The sequence below is a fragment of the Salmo trutta genome, chromosome 7 (assembly GCF_901001165.1).
Source record: "Salmo trutta chromosome 7, fSalTru1.1, whole genome shotgun sequence".
Taxonomy (NCBI): Eukaryota; Metazoa; Chordata; class Actinopteri; order Salmoniformes; family Salmonidae; genus Salmo; species Salmo trutta.
The window spans coordinates 10,107,365-10,128,224 of record NC_042963.1 but is presented as its reverse complement, the minus strand read 5'-3'; the positions used below and the strand labels follow the sequence as shown (position 1 = coordinate 10,128,224).

The window sequence follows — 20,860 nt, the reverse complement described above, 5'->3', positions numbered from 1 at the left end:
AGCCTACTTCGACAAACGGGTGATGATTTAACAAGCGCATTTGGGAAAAAACATCAACCATAAACATCAATGCCTTTCTTTAAAATCAATACACAAGTATATATTTTTAAACCTGAATATTTAGTTAATATTGCCTGCTAGCATGAAATTGCGTCACATCTCTAGCGTTCATTGCACGCAGAGTCAGGGTATATGCAACAGTTTGGGCCGCCTGGCTTGTTGCGAACTAATTTGCCAGAATTTCACGTAATTATGACATAACATTGAAGGTTGTGCAATGTAACAGGAATATTTAGACTTAGGTATGCCACCCGTTAGATAAAATCCGGAACGGTTCCGTATTTCACTGAAAGAAAAAACTTTTGTTTTCGAGATGATAGTTTCCGGATTCGACCATATTAATGACCTAAGGCTCGTGTTTCTGTGTGTTCATTATATTATAATTAAGTCCATGATTTGATATTTGATAGAGCAGTATGACTGAGCGGTGGTAGGCACCAGCACGCTCGTAAGCATTCATTCAAACAGCACTTTCGTGCGTTTTGCCAGCAGCTCTTCATTGCGCTGTTTATGACTTCAAGCCTATCAACTCCCAAGATTAGGCTGGTGTAACCGATGTGAAATGGCTAGCAAGTTAGCGGGTGCGCGCTAATAGTGTTTCAAACGTCACTCGCTCTGAGACTTGGAGTAGTTGTTCCCCTTGCTCTGCATGGGTAACGCTGCTTCGAGGGTGGCTGTTGTCGATGTGTTCCTGGTTCAAGCCCAGGTAGGAGCGAGGAGAGGGACGGAAGCTATACTGTTACACTGGCAATACTAAAGTGCCTATAAGAACATCCAATAGTCAAAGGTACATGAAATACAAATATACAGGTGGTAACAGGTTACAGGTGAACAGTAAACAGGTAACAGGCTACAGGTGAACAGTAGACAGGTAACAGGCTACAGGTGAACAGTAGACAGGTAACAGGCTACAGGTGAACAGTAGACAGGTAACAGGCTACAGGTGAACAGTAGACAGGTTACAGGTTACAGGTGAACAGTAGACAGGTAACAGGCTACAGGTGAACAGTAGACAGGTAACAGGTGAACAGTAGACAGGTGGTTACAGGTGAACAGTAGACAGGTAACAGGTTACAGGTGAACAGTAGACAGGTTACAGGCTACAGGTGAAGAGTAGACAGGTAACAGGCTACAGGTGAACAGTAAACAGGTAACAGGCTACAGGTGAACAGTAAACAGGTAACAGGCTACAGGTGAACAGTAGACAGGTAACAGGCTACAGGTGAACAGTAGACAGGTAACAGGCTACAGGTGAACAGTAGACAGGTAACAGGCTACAGGTGAACAGTAGACAGGTAACAGGCTACAGGTGAACAGTAGACAGGTAACAGGCTACAGGTGAACAGTAGACAGGTAACAGGCTACAGGTAAACAGTAAACAGGTTACAGGTTACAGGTGAACAGTAGACAGGTAACAGGCTACAGGTGAACAGTAGACAGGTAACAGGCTACAGGTGAACAGTAAACAGTTTACAGGTAACAGCTGAACAGTAGACCGGTAACAAGCTACAGGTGAACAGTAGACAGGTGGTTACAGGTGAACAGTAAACAGTAGACAGGCTACAGGTGAACAGTAGACAGGTAACAGGCTACAGGTGAACAGTAGACAGGTAACAGGCTACAGGTGAACAGTAGACAGGTAACAGGTTACAGGTGAACAGTAGACAGGTAACAGGCTACAGGTGAACAGTAGACAGGTAACAGGCTACAGGTGAACAGTAGACAGGTAACAGGCTACAGGTGAACAGTAGACAGGTAACAGGCTACAGGTGAACAGTAGACAGGTAACAGGCTACAGGTAAACAGTAGACAGGTAACAGGCTACAGGTGAACAGTAGACAGGTAACAGGCTACAGGTGAACAGTAGACAGGTGGTTACAGGTGAACAGTAGACAGGTTACAGGCTACAGGTGAACAGTAGACAGGTAACAGGCTACAGGTCAACAGTAGACAGGTAACAGGCTACAGGTGAACAGTAGACAGGTAACAGGCTACAGGTGAACAGTAGACAGGTAACAGGTTACAGGTGAAAAGTAGACAGGTAACAGGTTACAGGTGAACAGTAGACAGGTTACAGGCTACAGGTGAACAGTAGACAGGTAACAGGCTACAGGTGAACAGTAGACAGGTGGTTACAGGTAAACAGTAGACAGGTTACAGGCTACAGGTGAACAGTAGACAGGTTACAGGCTACAGGTGAACAGTAGACAGGTAACAGGCTACAGGTGAACAGTAGACAGGTAACAGGCTACAGGTGAACAGTAGACAGGTTACAGGCTACAGGTGAACAGTAGACAGGTAACAGGCTACAGGTGAACAGTAAACAGGTAACAGGCTACAGGTGAACAGTAGACAGGTAACAGGCTACAGGTGAACAGTAGACAGGTAACAGGCTACAGGTGAACAGTAGACAAGTAACAAGCTACAGGTGAACAGTAGACAGGTAACAGGCTACAGGTGAACAGTAGACAGGTAACAGGCTACAGGTGAACAGTAAACAGGTTACAGGCTACAGGTGAACAGTAGACAGGTAACAGGCTACAGGTGAACAGTAGACAGGTAACAGGCTACAGGTGAACAGTAAACAGGTTACAGGTTACAGCTGAACAGTAGACAGGTAACAGGCTACAGGTGAACAGTAGACAGGTGGTTACAGGTGAACAGTAAACAGGTAACAGGCTACAGGTGAACAGTAGACAGGCTACAGGTGAACAGTAGACAGGTAACAGGCTACAGGTGAACAGTAGACAGGTAACAGGCTACAGGTGAACAGTAGACAGGTGGTTACAGGTGAACAGTAAACAGGTAACAGGCTACAGGTGAACAGTAGACAGGTAACAGGCTACAGGTGAACAGTAAACAGGTAACAGGCTACAGGTGAACAGTAGACAGGTAACAGGCTACAGGTGAACAGTAGACAGGTAACAGGCTACAGGTGAACAGTAGACAAGTAACAAGCTACAGGTGAACAGTAGACAGGTAACAGGCTACAGGTGAACAGTAGACAGGTAACAGGCTACAGGTGAACAGTAAACAGGTTACAGGCTACAGGTGAACAGTAGACAGGTAACAGGCTACAGGTGAACAGTAGACAGGTAACAGGCTACAGGTGAACAGTAAACAGGTTACAGGCTACAGGTGAACAGTAGACAGGTAACAGGCTACAGGTGAACAGTAGACAGGTAACAGGCTACAGGTGAACAGTAAACAGGTTACAGGTTACAGCTGAACAGTAGACAGGTAACAGGCTACAGGTGAACAGTAGACAGGTGGTTACAGGTGAACAGTAGACAGGTAACAGGCTACAGGTGAACAGTAGACAGGTAACAGGCTACAGGTGAACAGTAGACAGGTGGTTACAGGTGAACAGTAAACAGGTAACAGGCTACAGGTGAACAGTAGACAGGTAACAGGCTACAGGTGAACAGTAGACAGGTAACAGGCTACAGGTGAACAGTAGACAGGTAACAGGTGAACAGTAGACAGGTAACAGGCTACAGGTGAACAGTAGACAGGTAACAGGCTACAGGTGAAAAGTAGACAGGTGGTTACAGGTGAACAGTAGACAGGTTACAGGCTACAGGTAAAGAGTAGACAGGTTACAGGCTACAGGTAAACAGTAGACAGGTAACAGGCTACAGGAGAACAGTAGACAGGTAACAGGCTACAGGTAAACAGTAGACAGGTTACAGGTAAACAGTAGACAGGTAACAGGTTACAGGTGAACAGTAGACAGGTTACAGGCTACAGGTGAACAGGTTACAGGCTACAGGTGAACAGTAGACAGGTAACAGGCTACAGGTGAACAGTAGACAGGTAACAGGCTACAGGTGAACAGTAGACAGGTAACAGGCTACAGGAGAACAGTAGACAGGTTACAGGCTACAGGTGAACAGTAGACAGGTTACAGGCTACAGGTGAACAGTAGACAGGTAACAGGCTACAGGTGAACAGTAGACAGGTAACAGGCTACAGGTGAACAGTAGACAGGTTACAGGCTACAGGTGAACAGTAGACAGGTAACAGGCTACCTGGTGAACAGTAAACAGGTAACAGGCTACAGGTGAACAGTAGACAGGTAACAGGCTACAGGTGAACAGTAGACAGGTAACAGGCTACAGGTGAACAGTAGACAGGTAACAAGCTACAGGTGAACAGTAGACAGGTAACAGGCTACAGGTGAACAGTAAACAGGTAACAGGCTACAGGTGAACAGTAGACAGGTAACAGGCTACAGGTGAACAGTAGACAGGTAACAGGCTACAGGTGAACAGTAGACAGGTAACAAGCTACAGGTGAACAGTAGACAGGTAACAGGCTACAGGTGAACAGTAGACAGGTAACAGGCTACAGGTGAACAGTAAACAGGTTACAGGTTACAGGTGAACAGTAGACAGGTAACAGGCTACAGGTGAACAGTAGACAGGTAACAGGCTACAGGTGAACAGTAGACAGGTAACAGGCTACAGGTGAACAGTAGACAGGTGGTTACAGGTGAACAGTAGACAGGTTACAGGCTACAGGTGAACAGTAGACAGGTAACAGGCTACAGGTCAACAGTAGACAGGTAACAGGCTACAGGTGAACAGTAGACAGGTAACAGGCTACAGGTAAACAGTAGACAGGTAACAGGTTACAGGTGAACAGTAGACAGGTAACAGGTTACAGGTGAACAGTAGACAGGTTACAGGCTACAGGTGAACAGTAGACAGGTAACAGGCTACAGGTGAACAGTAGACAGGTGGTTACAGGTAAACAGTAGACAGGTTACAGGCTACAGGTGAACAGTAGACAGGTTACAGGCTACAGGTGAACAGTAGACAGGTAACAGGCTACAGGTGAACAGTAGACAGGTAACAGGCTACAGGTGAACAGTAGACAGGTTACAGGCTACAGGTGAACAGTAGACAGGTAACAGGCTACAGGTGAACAGTAAACAGGTAACAGGCTACAGGTGAACAGTAGACAGGTAACAGGCTACAGGTGAACAGTAGACAGGTAACAGGCTACAGGTGAACAGTAGACAAGTAACAAGCTACAGGTGAACAGTAGACAGGTAACAGGCTACAGGTGAACAGTAAACAGGTTACAGGCTACAGGTGAACAGTAGACAGGTAACAGGCTACAGGTGAACAGTAGACAGGTAACAGGCTACAGGTGAACAGTAAACAGGTTACAGGTTACAGCTGAACAGTAGACAGGTAACAGGCTACAGGTGAACAGTAGACAGGTGGTTACAGGTGAACAGTAAACAGGTAACAGGCTACAGGTGAACAGTAGACAGGCTACAGGTGAACAGTAGACAGGTAACAGGCTACAGGTGAACAGTAGACAGGTAACAGGCTACAGGTGAACAGTAGACAGGTGGTTACAGGTGAACAGTAAACAGGTAACAGGCTACAGGTGAACAGTAGACAGGTAACAGGCTACAGGTGAACAGTAGACAGGTAACAGGCTACAGGTGAACAGTAGACAGGTAACAGGTGAACAGTAGACAGGTAACAGGCTACAGGTGAACAGTAGACAGGTAACAGGCTACAGGTGAAAAGTAGACAGGTGGTTACAGGTGAACAGTAGACAGGTTACAGGCTACAGGTAAAGAGTAGACAGGTTACAGGCTACAGGTAAACAGTAGACAGGTAACAGGCTACAGGAGAACAGTAGACAGGTAACAGGCTACAGGTAAACAGTAGACAGGTAACAGGTTACAGGTAAACAGTAGACAGGTAACAGGTTACAGGTGAACAGTAGACAGGTTACAGGCTACAGGTGAACAGGTTACAGGCTACAGGTGAACAGTAGACAGGTAACAGGCTACAGGTGAACAGTAGACAGGTAACAGGCTACAGGTGAACAGTAGACAGGTAACAGGCTACAGGTGAACAGTAGACAGGTTACAGGCTACAGGTGAACAGTAGACAGGTTACAGGCTACAGGTGAACAGTAGACAGGTAACAGGCTACAGGTGAACAGTAGACAGGTAACAGGCTACAGGTGAACAGTAGACAGGTTACAGGCTACAGGTGAACAGTAGACAGGTAACAGGCTACCTGGTGAACAGTAAACAGGTAACAGGCTACAGGTGAACAGTAGACAGGTAACAGGCTACAGGTGAACAGTAGACAGGTAACAGGCTACAGGTGAACAGTAGACAGGTAACAAGCTACAGGTGAACAGTAGACAGGTAACAGGCTACAGGTGAACAGTAAACAGGTAACAGGCTACAGGTGAACAGTAGACAGGTAACAGGCTACAGGTGAACAGTAGACAGGTAACAGGCTACAGGTGAACAGTAGACAGGTAACAGCTACAGGTGAACAGTAGACAGGTAACAGGCTACAGGTGAACAGTAGACAGGTAACAGGCTACAGGTGAACAGTAAACAGGTTACAGGTTACAGGTGAACAGTAGACAGGTAACAGGCTACAGGTGAACAGTAGACAGGTAACAGGCTACAGGTGAACAGTAAACAGGTTACAGGTTACAGCTGAACAGTAGACAGGTAACAGGCTACAGGTGAACAGTAGACAGGTGGTTACAGGTGAACAGTAGACAGGTAACAGGCTACAGGTGAACAGTAGACAGGTAACAGGCTACAGGTGAACAGTAAACAGGTTACAGGTTACAGCTGAACAGTAAACAGGTAACAAGCTACAGGTGAACAGTAGACAGGCTACAGGTGAACAGTAGACAGGTAACAGGCTACAGGTGAACAGTAGACAGGTAACAGGCTACAGGTCAACAGTAGACAGGTGGTTACAGGTGAACAGTAAACAGGTAACAGGCTACAGGTGAACAGTAGACAGGTAACAGGCTACAGGTGAACAGTAGACAGGTAACAGGCTACAGGTGAACAGTAGACAGGTAACAGGCTACAGGTGAACAGTAGACAGTTAACAGGCTACAGGTGAACAGTAGACAGGTAATAGGCTACAGGTGAACAGTAGACAGGTAACAGGCTACAGGTGAACAGTAGACAGGTGGTTACAGGTGAACAGTAGACAGGTTACAGGCTACAGGTAAAGAGTAGACAGGTTACAGGCTACAGGTGAACAGTAGACAGGTAACAGGCTACAGGTGAACAGCAGACAGGTTACAGGCTACAGGTGAACAGTAGACAGGTAACAGGTTACAGGTGAACAGTAGACAGGTAACAGGTTACAGGTACACAGTAGACAGGTAACAGGTTACAGGTGAAAAGTAGACAGGTTACAGGCTACAGGTGAACAGGTTACAGGCTACAGGTGAACAGTAGACAGGTAACAGGCTACAGGTAAACAGTAGACAGGTAACAGGCTACAGGTGAACAGTAGACAGGTAACAGGCTACAGGTGAACAGTAGACAGGTGGTTACAGGTGAACAGTAGACAGGTTACAGGCTACAGGTGAACAGTAGACAGGTTACAGGCTACAGGTGAACAGTAGACAGGTAACAGGCTACAGGTGAACAGTAGACAGGTTACAGGCTACAGGTGAACAGTAGACAGGTTACAGGCTACAGGTGAACAGTAGACAGGTAACAGGCTACAGGTGAACAGTAAACAGGTAACAGGCTACAGGTGAACAGTAGACAGGTAACAGGCTACAGGTGAACAGTAGACAGGTAACAGGCTACAGGTGAACAGTAGACAGGTAACAAGCTACAGGTGAACAGTAGACAGGTAACAGGCTACAGGTGAACAGTAGACAGGTAACAGGCTACAGGTGAACAGTAAACAGGTTACAGGTTACAGGTGAACAGTAGACAGGTAACAGGCTACAGGTGAACAGTAGACAGGTAACAGGCTACAGGTGAACAGTAGACAGGTAACAGGCTACAGGTGAACAGTAGACAGGTAACAGGCTACAGGTGAACAGTAGACAGGTAACAGGCTACAGGTGAACAGTAGACAGGTAACAGGCTACAGGTGAACAGTAGACAGGTAACAGGCTACAGGTGAACAGTAGACAGGTAACAGGTTACAGGTGAACAGTAGACAGGTAACGGGTTACAGGTGAACAGTAGACAGGTTACAGGCTACAGGTGAACAGGTTACAGGCTACAGGTGAACAGTAGACAGGTAACAGGCTACAGGTGAACAGTAGACAGGTTACAGGCTACAGGTGAACAGTAAACAGGTTACAGGTTACAGCTGAACAGTAGACAGGTAACAGGCTACAGGTGACAGTAGACAGGTGGTTACAGGTGAACAGTAAACAGGTAACAGGCTACAGGTGAACAGTAGACAGGCTACAGGTGAACAGTAGACAGGTAACAGGCTACAGGTAAACAGTAGACAGGTGGTTACAGGTGAACAGTAAACAGGTAACAGGCTACAGGTGAACAGTAGACAGGTAACAGGCTACAGGTGAACAGTAGACAGGTAACAGGCTACAGGTGAACAGTAGACAGGTAACAGGCTACAGGTGAACAGTAGACAGGTAACAGGCTACAGGTGAACAGTAGACAGGTAACAGGCTACAGGTGAACAGTAGACAGGTGGTTACAGTTGAACAGTAGACAGGTTACAGGCTACAGGTAAAGAGTAGACAGGTTACAGGTGAACAGTAGACAGGTAACAGGTTACAGGTGAACAGTAGACAGGTAACAGGCTACAGGTGAACAGTAGACAGGTAACAGGCTACAGGTGAACAGTAGACAGGTAACAGGCTACAGGTGAACAGTAGACAGGTAACAGGCTACAGGTGAACAGTAGACAGGTAACAGGCTACAGGTGAACAGTAGACAGGTGGTTACAGTTGAACAGTAGACAGGTTACAGGCTACAGGTGAACAGTAGACAGGTAACAGGCTACATTTGAACACTAGACAGGTAACAGGCTACAGGTAAACAGTAGACAGGTGGTTACAGGTGAACAGTAAACAGGTAACAGGCTACAGGTGAACAGTAGACAGGTAACAGGCTACAGGTGAACAGTAGACAGGTAACAGGCTACAGGTGAACAGTAGACAGGTAACAGGCTACAGGTGAACAGTAGACAGGTAAGGTAACAGTAGACAGGTAACAGGCTACAGGTGAACAGTAGACAGGTGGTTACAGTTGAACAGTAGACAGGTTACAGGCTACAGGTAAAGAGTAGACAGGTTACAGGTGAACAGTAGACAGGTAACAGGCTACAGGTGAACAGTAGACAGGTAACAGGCTACAGGTGAACAGTAGACAGGTAACAGGCTACAGGTGAACAGTAGACAGGTAACAGGCTACAGGTGAACAGTAGACAGGTAACAGGCTACAGGTGAACAGTAGACAGGTAACAGGCTACAGGTGAACAGTAGACAGGTGGTTACAGTTGAACAGTAGACAGGTTACAGGCTACAGGTGAACAGTAGACAGGTAACAGGCTACAGTTGAACACTAGACAGGTAACAGGCTACAGGTGAACAGTAGACAGGTAACAGGTTACAGGTGAACAGTAGACAGGTAACAGGTTACAGGTGAACAGTAGACAGGTTACAGGCTACAGGTGAACAGGTTACAGGCTACAGGTGAACAGTAGACAGGTAACAGGCTACAGGTGAACAGTAGACAGGTAACAGGTGAACAGTAGACAGGTTACAGGCTACAGGTGAACAGTAAACAGGTTACAGGCTACAGGTGAACAGTAGACAGGTTACAGGTGAACAGTAGACAAGTAACAGGCTACAGGTGAACAGTAGACAGGTAACAGGCTACAGGTGAACAGTAAACAGGTAACAGGCTACAGGTGAACAGTAGACAGGTAACAGGCTACAGGTGAACAGTAGACAGGTTACAGGCTACAGGTGACAGTAGACAGGTTACAGGCTACAGGTAACAGGCTACAGGTGAACAGTAGACAGGTAACAGACTACAGGTGAACAGTAGACAGGTAACAGGCTACAGGTGAACAGTAGACAGGTAACAGGCTACAGGTGAACAGTAGACAGGTAACAGGCTACAGGTGAACAGTAGACAGGTAACAGGCTACAGGTGAACAGTAGACAGGTAACAGGCTACAGGTGAACAGTAGACAGGTAACAGGTTACAGGTGAACAGGAGACATGTAACTTCCGTTAATACTGTATTACACAATGAAATGATGTAAAATATCAGAGATCCGTTTCTCACTACAGGTAATAGCTTTAGAGAGTGGATATTTAGAAATAACATTTCAGAAGCCTGTCTCTTACTTGCTGTGGAGTGATGTTTTTAGTTCACTTTGAGGCACTGTCCTCTACAGTCTCAAATCAAAATCGAATTGTGTTCACACATGCTTTGTAAACAACAGGTCTAGACTAGTGAAATGCTTACTTAGGGGCCCTTTCCAACAATGCAGAGAGAAAGAAAATACAGAAATAATAGAATAATAAAAGTAATGATAAATACATACAATAACTTGGCTATATACACTACATGACAAAAGTATGTGGACATCTGCTCATCGAACATCTCATTCCAAAATCATGGACATCCCCCCTTTGCTGCAATAACAGCCTCCACTCTTCTGGGAAGGTGTTGGAACATTGCTGTGGGGATTTGCTTTCATTCGGCCACAAGAGCATTAGTGAGGTCGGGCACTGATGTTGGGCGATTAGGCCTGGCTCGCAGTCGGCGTTCCAATTCATCCCAACGGTGTTCGATGGGGTTGAGGTCAGGGTTTTGTGCAGGCAAGTTAAGTTCTTCCACACCGATCTCGACAAACCATTTCTGTATGGACCTCGCTTTGTGCACAAATCCACACATTTGAAGGGGTGTCCACATACTTTTGTAAATATAGTGTATATGTGGGTACCAGTACCGAGTGGATGTGCAGGGGTATGAGGTAATGGAGGTAGATATGTACATATAACTAGGAATAAAGCGTCAGTTAATAAACAGTAGCAGTAGCAGCATATGTGATGAGACAAAAAAAGTTAGTGCCAAAAGAGTCAATGCAAATAGTCCAGGTAACTATTTGGTTATCTATTTAACTAACTATATGGCTTGGTGTATCAGTACAGCTTGCCGTGCGGTAGCAGAGAGAACAGTCTATGACTTGGGTGGCTGAAGTCTTCCTCTGACACCGCCTGGTATAGAGTTCCTGGATGGCAGGGAGCTCGGCCCCAGTGATGTACTGGGCTGTACGGACTACCCTTTGTAATGCCTTGAGGTCAGATGCCAAGCAGTTGCCATACCAAGCAGTGATGCAACCAGTCAAGATGTGCTCAATGGTGAAGCTGTCAAATGTTTTGAGGATCTGAGGGCCCATGGCAAATCTTTTCAGCCTCCTGAGGTGGAAGAGGCGCTGTTGTGCCCTTTTCACGACTCTGTTGGTGTGTGTGGACCATGATAGATCGTTAGGGATGTGGACACCGAGGAACTTGAAACTCTCGACCCGCTCCACTACAGCCCCTTTCTCCGTCGATGTGAATGGGGGCGTGCTCGGCCCGTTTCCTGTAGTCCACAATCAGCTCCTTTGTCTTGCTGACATTGAGGAAGAGGTTGTTGTTCCGGCGCCACACTGCCAGGCCTCTGACCTCCTCCCTATAGGCTGTCTCATCATCGTTGGTGATCAGGCCTACCAACGTCATAGTGTTGCACAGTGGTAGGCCTGATCACCAACGACAAGGAGACGATGAACAGGGAGTACAGGACTAAGCACACACCACACAGGGACTATGGTGGTCTGCTTGAAACATTTAGGTATTACAGATTGGGTCAGGGAGAGGTTGAAAATGTCAGTGAAGACACTTGCCATCTGGTCAGCGCATGCTCTGAGTACACGTCCTGGTAATCCATCTGGACCTGCGGTCTTGTGAATGTTAACCTGCTTAAAGGTCTTACATTGGCAACAGAGAACTTGATCACACAGTCGTCCGGAACATGCTCTCATTAGGGAAGGAGCGCTCAGGTCACACACCCAATCATTCAGCGACAACCAGGCCTGCGAAGAACAGTGGGAGAAATGTGCAGAGAAAGCAAACAATATTATAATACACACCTGCAGGACATTTTTAACATTGAATTGTCAAAGATTCACGTAGACAAAATGTTTTATCGGCCGAGCAGGACAGTGGTGATGATGGAGACCAGCCCAGTGATCATCAATGCAAACACCAGAGAGGACTTCATGTTTGGCCAGAGTACAGAATGGATGTTAGACCAGCTGCTCTAAGACCCATGTAAGTATGAGAGGGATATGTGATATGTGAACAAAATACATAAGGCATTAATGCTGATAAGAATAACTGTAAGAGAAGAAAAATGTGAAAGAAAAAGATGGGAAGTTCATTTTTAGAGTTTGTGGGTTTGCTAATGAAATATGACCAAATATACTGCTAAAAAAAATAAAGGGAACACTTAAACAACACAATGTAACTCCAGGTCAATCACACTTCTGTGAAATCAAACTGTCCACTTAGTAAGCAACACTGATTGACAATACATTTCACATGCTGTTATGCAAATGGAATAGACAACAGGTGGAAATGATAGGCAATTAGCAAGACACCCCCAATAAAGGATTGGTTATGCAGGTGGTAACCACAGACCACTTCTCAGTTCCTATGCTTCCTGGCTGATGTTTTGGTCACTTTTGAATGCTGGCGGTGCTTTCACTCTAGTGGTAGCATGAGACGGAGTCTACAACCCACACAAGTGGCTCAGGTAGTGCAGCTCATCCAGGATGGCACATCAATGCGAGCTGTGGCAAGAAGGTTTGCTGTGTCTGTCAGCGTAGTGTCCAGAGCATGGAGGCGCTACCAGGAGACAGGCCAGTACATCAGGAGACGTGGAGGAGGCCGTAGGAGGGCAACAACCCAGCAGCAGGACCGCTACCTCCGCCTTTGTGCAAGGAGGAGCAGGAGGAGCACTGCCAGAGCCCTGCAAAATGACCTCCAGCAGGCCACAAATGTGCATGTGTCTGCTCAAACAGTCAGAAACAGACTCCATGAGGGTGGTATGAGGGCCCGACGTCCACAGGTGGGGGTTGTGCTTACAGCCCAACACCGTGCAGGACGTTTGGCATTTGCCAGAGAACACCAAGATTGGCAAATTCGCCACTGGCGCCCTGTGCTCTTCACAGATGAAAGCAGGTTCACACTGAGCACATGTGACAGGCGTGACAGTCTGGAGACGCCGTGGAGAACGTTCTGCTGCCTGCAACATCCTCCAGCATGACCGGTTTGGCGGTGGGTCAGTCATGGTGTGGGGTGGCATTTCTTTGGGGGACCGCACAGCCCTCCATGTGCTCGCCAGAGGTAGCCTGACTGCCATTAGGTACCGAGATGAGATCATCAGACCCCTTGTGAGACCATATGCTGGTGCGGTTGGCCCTGGGTTCCTCCTAATGCAAGACAATGCTAGACCTCATGTGGCTGGAGTGTGTCAGCAGTTCCTGCAAGAGGAAGGCATTGATGCTATGGACTGGCCCGCCCGTTCCCCAGACCTGAATCCAATTGAGCACATCTGGGACATAATGTCTCGCTCCATCCACCAACACCACGTTGCACCACAGACTGTCCAGGAGTTGGCGGATGCTTTAGTCCAGGTCTGGGAGGAGATCCCTCAGGAGACCATCCGCCACCTCATCAGGAGCATGCCCAGGCGTTGTAGGGAGGTCATACAGGCACGGGGAGGCCACACACACTACTGAGCCTCATTTTGACTTGTTTTAAGGACATTACATCAAAGTTGGATCAGCCTGTAGTGTGGTTTTCCACTTTAATTTTGAGTGTGACTCCAAATCCAGACCTCCATGGGTTGATAAATTGGATTTCCATTGATTCTTTTTGTGTGATTTTGATGTCAGCACATTCAACTATGTAAAGATAAAAGTATTTAATAAGATTATTTCATTCATTCAGATCTAGGATGTGTTATTTTAGTGTTCCCTTTATTTTTTTGAGCAGTGTATGTGTGGTAAGGAAACATATTAGGAACAGAAACGAAAACATGTTCTACTTCTCTTCACAAGGCAACACGATCGACGAGAAAAGATATCGGATTGTGCAAGAGCTTATTCTAACTCTCTCAGTTCCACTCTTTGTCACGCTTGGTTTGTGCAATTAAATTATATTGAAAAGTTGCCCCCATAAAAGAATGCCTGTTCTTCATCAATCCTGTCTGATCTATGGCAATGCCAGATTATAGCTGTACACTTTAGTGAGCAGCTTCAAGTCTACTGTACGTTCAGTGGAGATGTAGGGCCATACAAGCCACACCGAGAAGGATCTTGATTTTCTAACATTTTAGAGCTAGTGTGGTGTTTAAAGGAGTTCAAATGTAAAAATATCAAATAGTAGTGGGGTTAGCTTATCTGATAACTTTTTAAAGAGGTCCTCTAGAAAACTATCTGGGGCTATAGGCATTTCGCATGGGGTGATCGCCTTACTTAAGAATGGTGACTCAAACTATACCTCCAGCTCAGAATGATTGTACAAAACATTAAGAACACCTGCTCTTTCCATGACACAGACTGACCAGGAGAATCGAGGTGAAGGCTATGATCCCTTATTGATGTCACTTGTTAAATCCACTTCAATCCATGTAGCTGAAGGGGAGGAGACAGGTTAAAGAAGGATTTTTAAGCCTTGAGACAATTGAGACAAGACAAAATTGGACAAGACAAAAAATGTAAGTGCCTTTGAACGGGGTACAGTAGTAGGTGGCAGGGGCTCCTTTGTCAGGACATCCTTTGTCAACTCATGACATCACTACCATGCATGAATATGCAGGTTGCTAACCAACCAGGTTCAATGTTAGCAAGCTAACATTAGACTAACTAGCAAAGCAAATGGCTCTAAGATAGGAATAATAATATCATACACGTATTGTTAGCTAGCTAACAGTACACTTTCATTTGAAATGAAAATGACTTTGTCAAAATTAGAAACGTGTAATATCTGAAAATGTAGCTAGCTAGACTATCTTACCAGTATACATCATGGATGGACGCTTCTCCCTGTCACGGATGCCATGGTTGCCCTTAGTTTGAAGCATCTCCTTAGCTATCATGCTCTACTTCTATTCCTCTGATTTCAAAACTTGGTCCTCCAGGAAGTGGAGAGCAACACGTATGCAGTTCTACTACGCAATGCATTTAAAAAAAGCCGCGATGGACAGGATTACCTACACATTCTGACCAGCTCAAATGTGTAGGTAAGCGTGCTATATGGCAGACCAATCCGAACTCATCTCTCATGTCCAGCCCACTCATCTCAGCCAATTATGCCTTAATGGAAGGTTGCTTTCTTTTTATGTGGCTAAACCAGCTAGACTTGTAATTGAACAAATGTATTTGTATTTACAGATGGCATACAAGTCTGTTAAGGCACATGAAAGTTCAAATGTTCCAGAAGGCATTTCTCCCCAAAAATGCATTTTGATTAAAATGGCTCTGCTGTAAAGTAGTGACCCACAACATACGCCTAGTTTCCTGAAACAAGTCACTATTAGGAAGGTGTTCTCATTGTTTGTACACTCAGCGTAGATATGCAGATATGTAAATGTGTCCACAATGCACACATGTTTCATAACATATTTTTTTGTGAAATGTGAAGACCTCAGCAAAGTGGGTTGCGCAGTAAGGGAATCATGAATTGCACAAAGAGGTAGGAATATGGAACACACTTCCTGTCACTGATTCCACCACAACCCCAGTACATGTCCATATTTTGGTTGAATGGTTTCACATCCTGGTAATGAGCTAGATCTTTCTCAACCTCTGCATTTACATAGAAAAAAACTGCCTGCTACAGCAAAAGTAGTAACATCTGTGGCTGTGTACATCTTAAAAGCCAAAGTTGTGCTTAAAAGCCAAAGTTGTTCCTTTTCGTTTCAGTGTGCCGTGGGTACTCTAACACTGACCATGCTGTTGCTCCTGTTGCTCCTGACATCCACTGTGAGTTCTACTCTTTGTCCACACCACCTGTGTACTATTTTACATTACCTATCTCATACATCGAATATCTTTTTTAAACCTCCACAGGTTTATGTTCATTGTAGTTACAGCACACCTGAATTGTTCTTATCTTTTTTTTTTAAGGATTGATAGTATATTTTTGTTAAAGTAGATGTTTTTATTTTGGTGTATGTGTTTAACATGCTTTTTTCTGCATACTGTGTATACACAGAGTAATGGTGATGCCCAGCGTATTCCTGGCTTGACGAAGGATGACTCATGTTCATGTCAGGTCAACAGTAGTGTCTGGGCGTTCCCTGCCATGAAGTTTGAGGGGGTGCTGCAGCTGGTGCAGGACTGTGGCGACTCCCTGCAAAACCTCCAGGCACAGGTAAGGCGTGTCACAGTCGGCTATGATTATGTTCTGAGATGTTTTCCTGTTCCACAAACAACATGACCCTGGATATGGGATAAAAATGACATTTTAGGGTAATAAGAGTGTATTTTAAGTTGATTGATAGCTGAAATTCTCAACTGATTGTTTAGGTGAAGCTGTCCAACGAGAGGCTTCCTGAGATCCAGGCCACCATTGAGAACGTGACAGCTCGCCTGGAGCCGTACCAGTACCTGAACGACCAGGGTCTGTACACCGCCCTGCACCTGCGTCAGCTAGCTAATGAACTGAGGGAGCTGGAGGAAGACATCAGTTCCATACACCAAGACAAGCCAAGTGATCAGACTCAGAAACTGACCCAAGAGGTACATACAGTATAGCTCACTTTAGAAACATGTCATTTTGGCCAATCTTACATGCTATCACAACAACAACAACCCTCTCAGCCCACAGATATATAGATGAATTACAACATGTTATACAATCTGGCCAAGGTGGTTATACATGCATCTCAAATGGGGAAGAAATGAGAGCTTGCCAAGGTCTTTCTCTGGGTAGTCTAATGTGGTAACAAGGCTCCCCAAATTCTATCAGCATATCGATTGTGCTACCAGGGGTAGCAAAACCCTAGACCACTGTTATTCTAACTTCCGCGACGCATATAAGGCCCTCCCCCGCCCTCCCTTTGGAAAAGCTGACCCCGACTCCATTTTGTTGCTCCCAGCCTATAGACAGAAACTAAAACAGGAAGCTCCCGCCCTCAGGTCTGTTCAACGCTGGTCCGACCAATCGGATTCCACGCTTCAAGATTGCTTCGATCACGTGGACTGGGATATGTTCCGCATTGCGGCGAACAACAACATTGACGAATACGCTGATTCGGTGAGCGAGTTCATTAACAAGGGCATCGGTGATGTTGTACCCACAGCATCTATTAAAACATTCCCCAACCAGAAACCGTGGATTGATGGCAGCATTCGCGCAAAACTGAACGAGCGCACCACTGCTTTTAATCAGGGCAAGGTGACCGGAAACATGACCGAATACAAACAGTGTAGCTATTCCCTCCGCAAGGCAATCAAACAAGCTAAGCGTCAGTATAGAGACAAAGTGGAGTCGCAATTCAACGGCTCAGACACGAGAGTTATGTAGCAGGGTCTACAGTCAATCACGGACTACAAAAGAAAAACCAGGCCCGTCGTGGATCACGATGTCTTGCTCCCAGACAGACTAAACAAGTTTTTTGCTCGCTTCGAGGACAACACAGTGCCACTGACAGGGCCCGCTACCAAAACCTGCGGGCTCTCCTTCACTGCAGCCAACATGAGTAAAACATTTAAACGTGTTAATCCTCGCAAGGCTGTAGGCCCAGACGGCATCCCCGGCCGCGTCATCAGAGCATGCGCAGACCAGCTGGCTGGTGTGTTTACAGACATATTCAATCAATCCTTATCCCAGTCTGCTGTTCCCACATGCTTCAAGAGGGCCACCATTGTTCCTGTTCCCAAGAAAGCTAAGGTAACTGAGCTAAATGACTATCGCCCCGTAGCACTCACTTCTCTCATCATGAAGTGCTTTGAGAGACTAGTCAAGGACCATATCACCTCCACCCTACCTGACACCCTAGACCCACTCCAATTTGGTTACCGCCCCAATAGGTCCACAGACGATGCAATCGCCATCACACTGCACACTGCCCTATCCCATCTGGACAAGAGGAATACCTATGTAAGAATGCTGTTCATCGATTACAGCTCAGCATTTAACACCATAGTACCCTCCAAACTCGTCATTAAGCTCGAGACCCTGGGTCTCGACCCCGCCCTGTGCAACTGGGTCCTGGACTTCCTGACGGGCCGCTCCCAGGTGGTGAGGGTAGGAAACAACATCTCCACCCCGCTGATCCTCAACATTGGGTCCCCACAATGGTGTGTTCTCAGCCCTCTACTGTACTCCCTGTTCACCCATGACTGCGTGGCCATGCACGCCTCCAACTCAATCATCAAGTTTGCAGACGACACTACAGTGGTAGGCTTGATTACCAACAACGATGAGACGGCCTACAGGGAGGAGGTGAGGGCCCTCGGAGTGTGGTGTCAGGAAAATAACCTCACACTCAATGTCAACAAAACAAAGGAGATGATTGTGGACTTCAGGAAACAGCAGAGGGAGCAGCCCCCTATCCACATTGACGGGACAGTAGTGGAGAGGGTGGAAAGTTTTAAGTTCCTCGGCGTACACATCACGGACAAACTGAAATGGTCCACCCACACAGACAGCGTGGTGAAGAAGGCGCAGCAGCGCCTCTTCAAACTCAGGAGGCTGAAGAAATTCAGCTTGTCACCAAAAACACTCACAAACTTTTACAGATGCACAATCGAGAGCATCCTGTCAGGCTGTATCACTGCCTGGTATGGCAGCTGCTCCACCCATAACCGGAAGGCACAACGCATCACCGGGTGCAAACTACCTGCCCTCCAGGACACCTACACCACCCGATGTCACAGGAAGGCCAAAAAGATCATCAAGGACAACAACCACCCGAGCCACTGCCTGTTCACCCCGCTATCATCCAGAAGGCGAGGTCAGTACAGGTGCATCAAAGCGGGGACCGAGAGACTGAAAAACAGCTTCTATCTCAAGGCCATCAGACTGTTAAACAGCCATCACTAACATTGAGTGGCTGCTGCCAACATACTGACTCAACTCCACCCACTTTAATAATGGAAAAATTGATGTAATCAATTTATCACTAGCCACTTTATATTATATAATGTTTACTTACCCTACATTGCTCATCTCAAATGTATATACTGTACGCTATACCATCTATTGCATATTGCCATCTTGATGTAATGTATCACTAGCCACTTTAAACAATGTCACTTCATATAATGTTTTCATACCCTGCATTACTCATCTCATATGTATATACTGTGCTCTATACCATCTACTGCATCTTGCCTATGCCGTTCGGCCATCACTCATTTATATATTTTTATGTACATATTCGTATTCATTCCTTTACACTTGTGTGTACAAGGTAGTTGTTGTGGAATTGTTAGATTACTTGTTAGATATTACTGCATGGTCGGAACTAGAAGCACAGGCATTTCGCTACACTTGCATTAACATCTGCTAACCATGTGTTTGTGACAAATACATTTGATTTGATTTGTGTAATATGCTAATTTTGTCACTTCACTGTGTCTCCCAGATAGGTAAGGTACGTAAGGAGGTAGATAAGATGCATTTGTCAAACACCTTTAACATGAAGACGGTGAAGGAAAAACTTCGCTCGCTGAAGAATGGCGTGGAGTCCTGTAGGACAATCCCAGAGGTGTTCATAAGTGAGTGTTGTGTTTATGTATGTTTCTGTGAGATAGCTAAAATATGTTATGGATTTTTTTGTTGTTGATTAATTGCCATCATTTGGACTTTTATTGATGTAGAAAATCAATCCTGCCCTGACTGTATGACCATCTGATTGACTCCATTGTCTCTTATCCCAGGCAAGCAAGGTGTTTGCTCTCAACGCATCATGTCCAACATCAGCCCCCCTGTGATCACAAAGATCAGCCCGTATGGCAAAAGCTATACATCTGGTTCCTGGGGTCGCCAGGCCAAGCAGGTCATGGAAGACCAGGAGGGCAGTGGGGTGTTCTACTGGGTTCAGCCCCTAGTGAACGGCCACAGACTGGGGAACACCGTTCGACGCTACCGCTCCTACGACGACTTCATGGCCTCCAAGAACCACGAGGATGTGTCCGTGGCACCGTCCTACAGCCATGCTAATGCCATCCAGGGCTCCGGCACGGTGGTGTATGGTGAGGCAGTGTTTTATAACTGCTACAACTCCCCTGAGCTGTGCCGCTATGACCTACAAACCAAGGTCACAACTCGTCTGAAGATCCCAGACATCGGTACCAACAACGAGTTTCCCTACTGCTACTACAACTGTAAAGACTGGACGGACACCGACTTTGCTGCTGATGAGACTGGCCTGTGGGTGATCTACAGCACACGGGGTAACCATGGGAACCTGGTGCTGAGCCGGCTAGACAGCGAGGCGTTCAACGTGACACACACTTGGACCACGCGCCTCTTCAAGAAGTCAGTGACTAATGCCTTCATGGTGTGCGGAATACTGTATGCCACCCGTTACATTGACCGGTTCCATGAGGAGGTGTTCTATGCGTTTGACACAGCGACAGGTAAAGACGACAACACCCTGGCTCTTCCCCTGGAGAAGATTGAGAACGGTGTGGCCAGTCTGAGCTACAACCCCATCGACAGACAGCTCTACATGTACAATGACGGTTACCTTCTGTCTTACCAAGCTATCTTTTAAAGTAAACCTTGTGCATGATGTAGAAACGGTGTATACTGTGACAAATACCACATTTTGCTGTTTTTCTGCTTATCTTTATAAACTTGACTTCTTCCGAAAAATAAAACCACAGCAATGAACCTCTGTAATTTTTTTTCATGTTAGTAAGGGTGGGCTAAAATGAGGTTTTAATTGTGTTGAGGTGCTATAAACACAATTATAAACTGAGTTGTTCAT

General features: G+C 46.1%; 1 protein-coding gene across 1 annotated transcript; it reads left to right on the top strand.

Annotated features, from left to right (window-relative positions):
* Positions 1–15,753: 15,753 nt before the first annotated feature.
* Positions 15,754–20,763, top strand: si:ch211-194m7.8 (olfactomedin). The gene is made up of 5 exons (XM_029757908.1): positions 15,754–15,899; positions 16,132–16,290; positions 16,446–16,658; positions 19,511–19,643; positions 19,806–20,763. The coding sequence occupies exons 1-5, from the start codon at positions 15,867–15,869 to the stop codon at positions 20,642–20,644; spliced, it is 1,377 nt and encodes a 458-aa protein (XP_029613768.1). The 5' UTR covers positions 15,754–15,866; the 3' UTR covers positions 20,645–20,763.
* Positions 20,764–20,860: the final 97 nt, after the last annotated feature.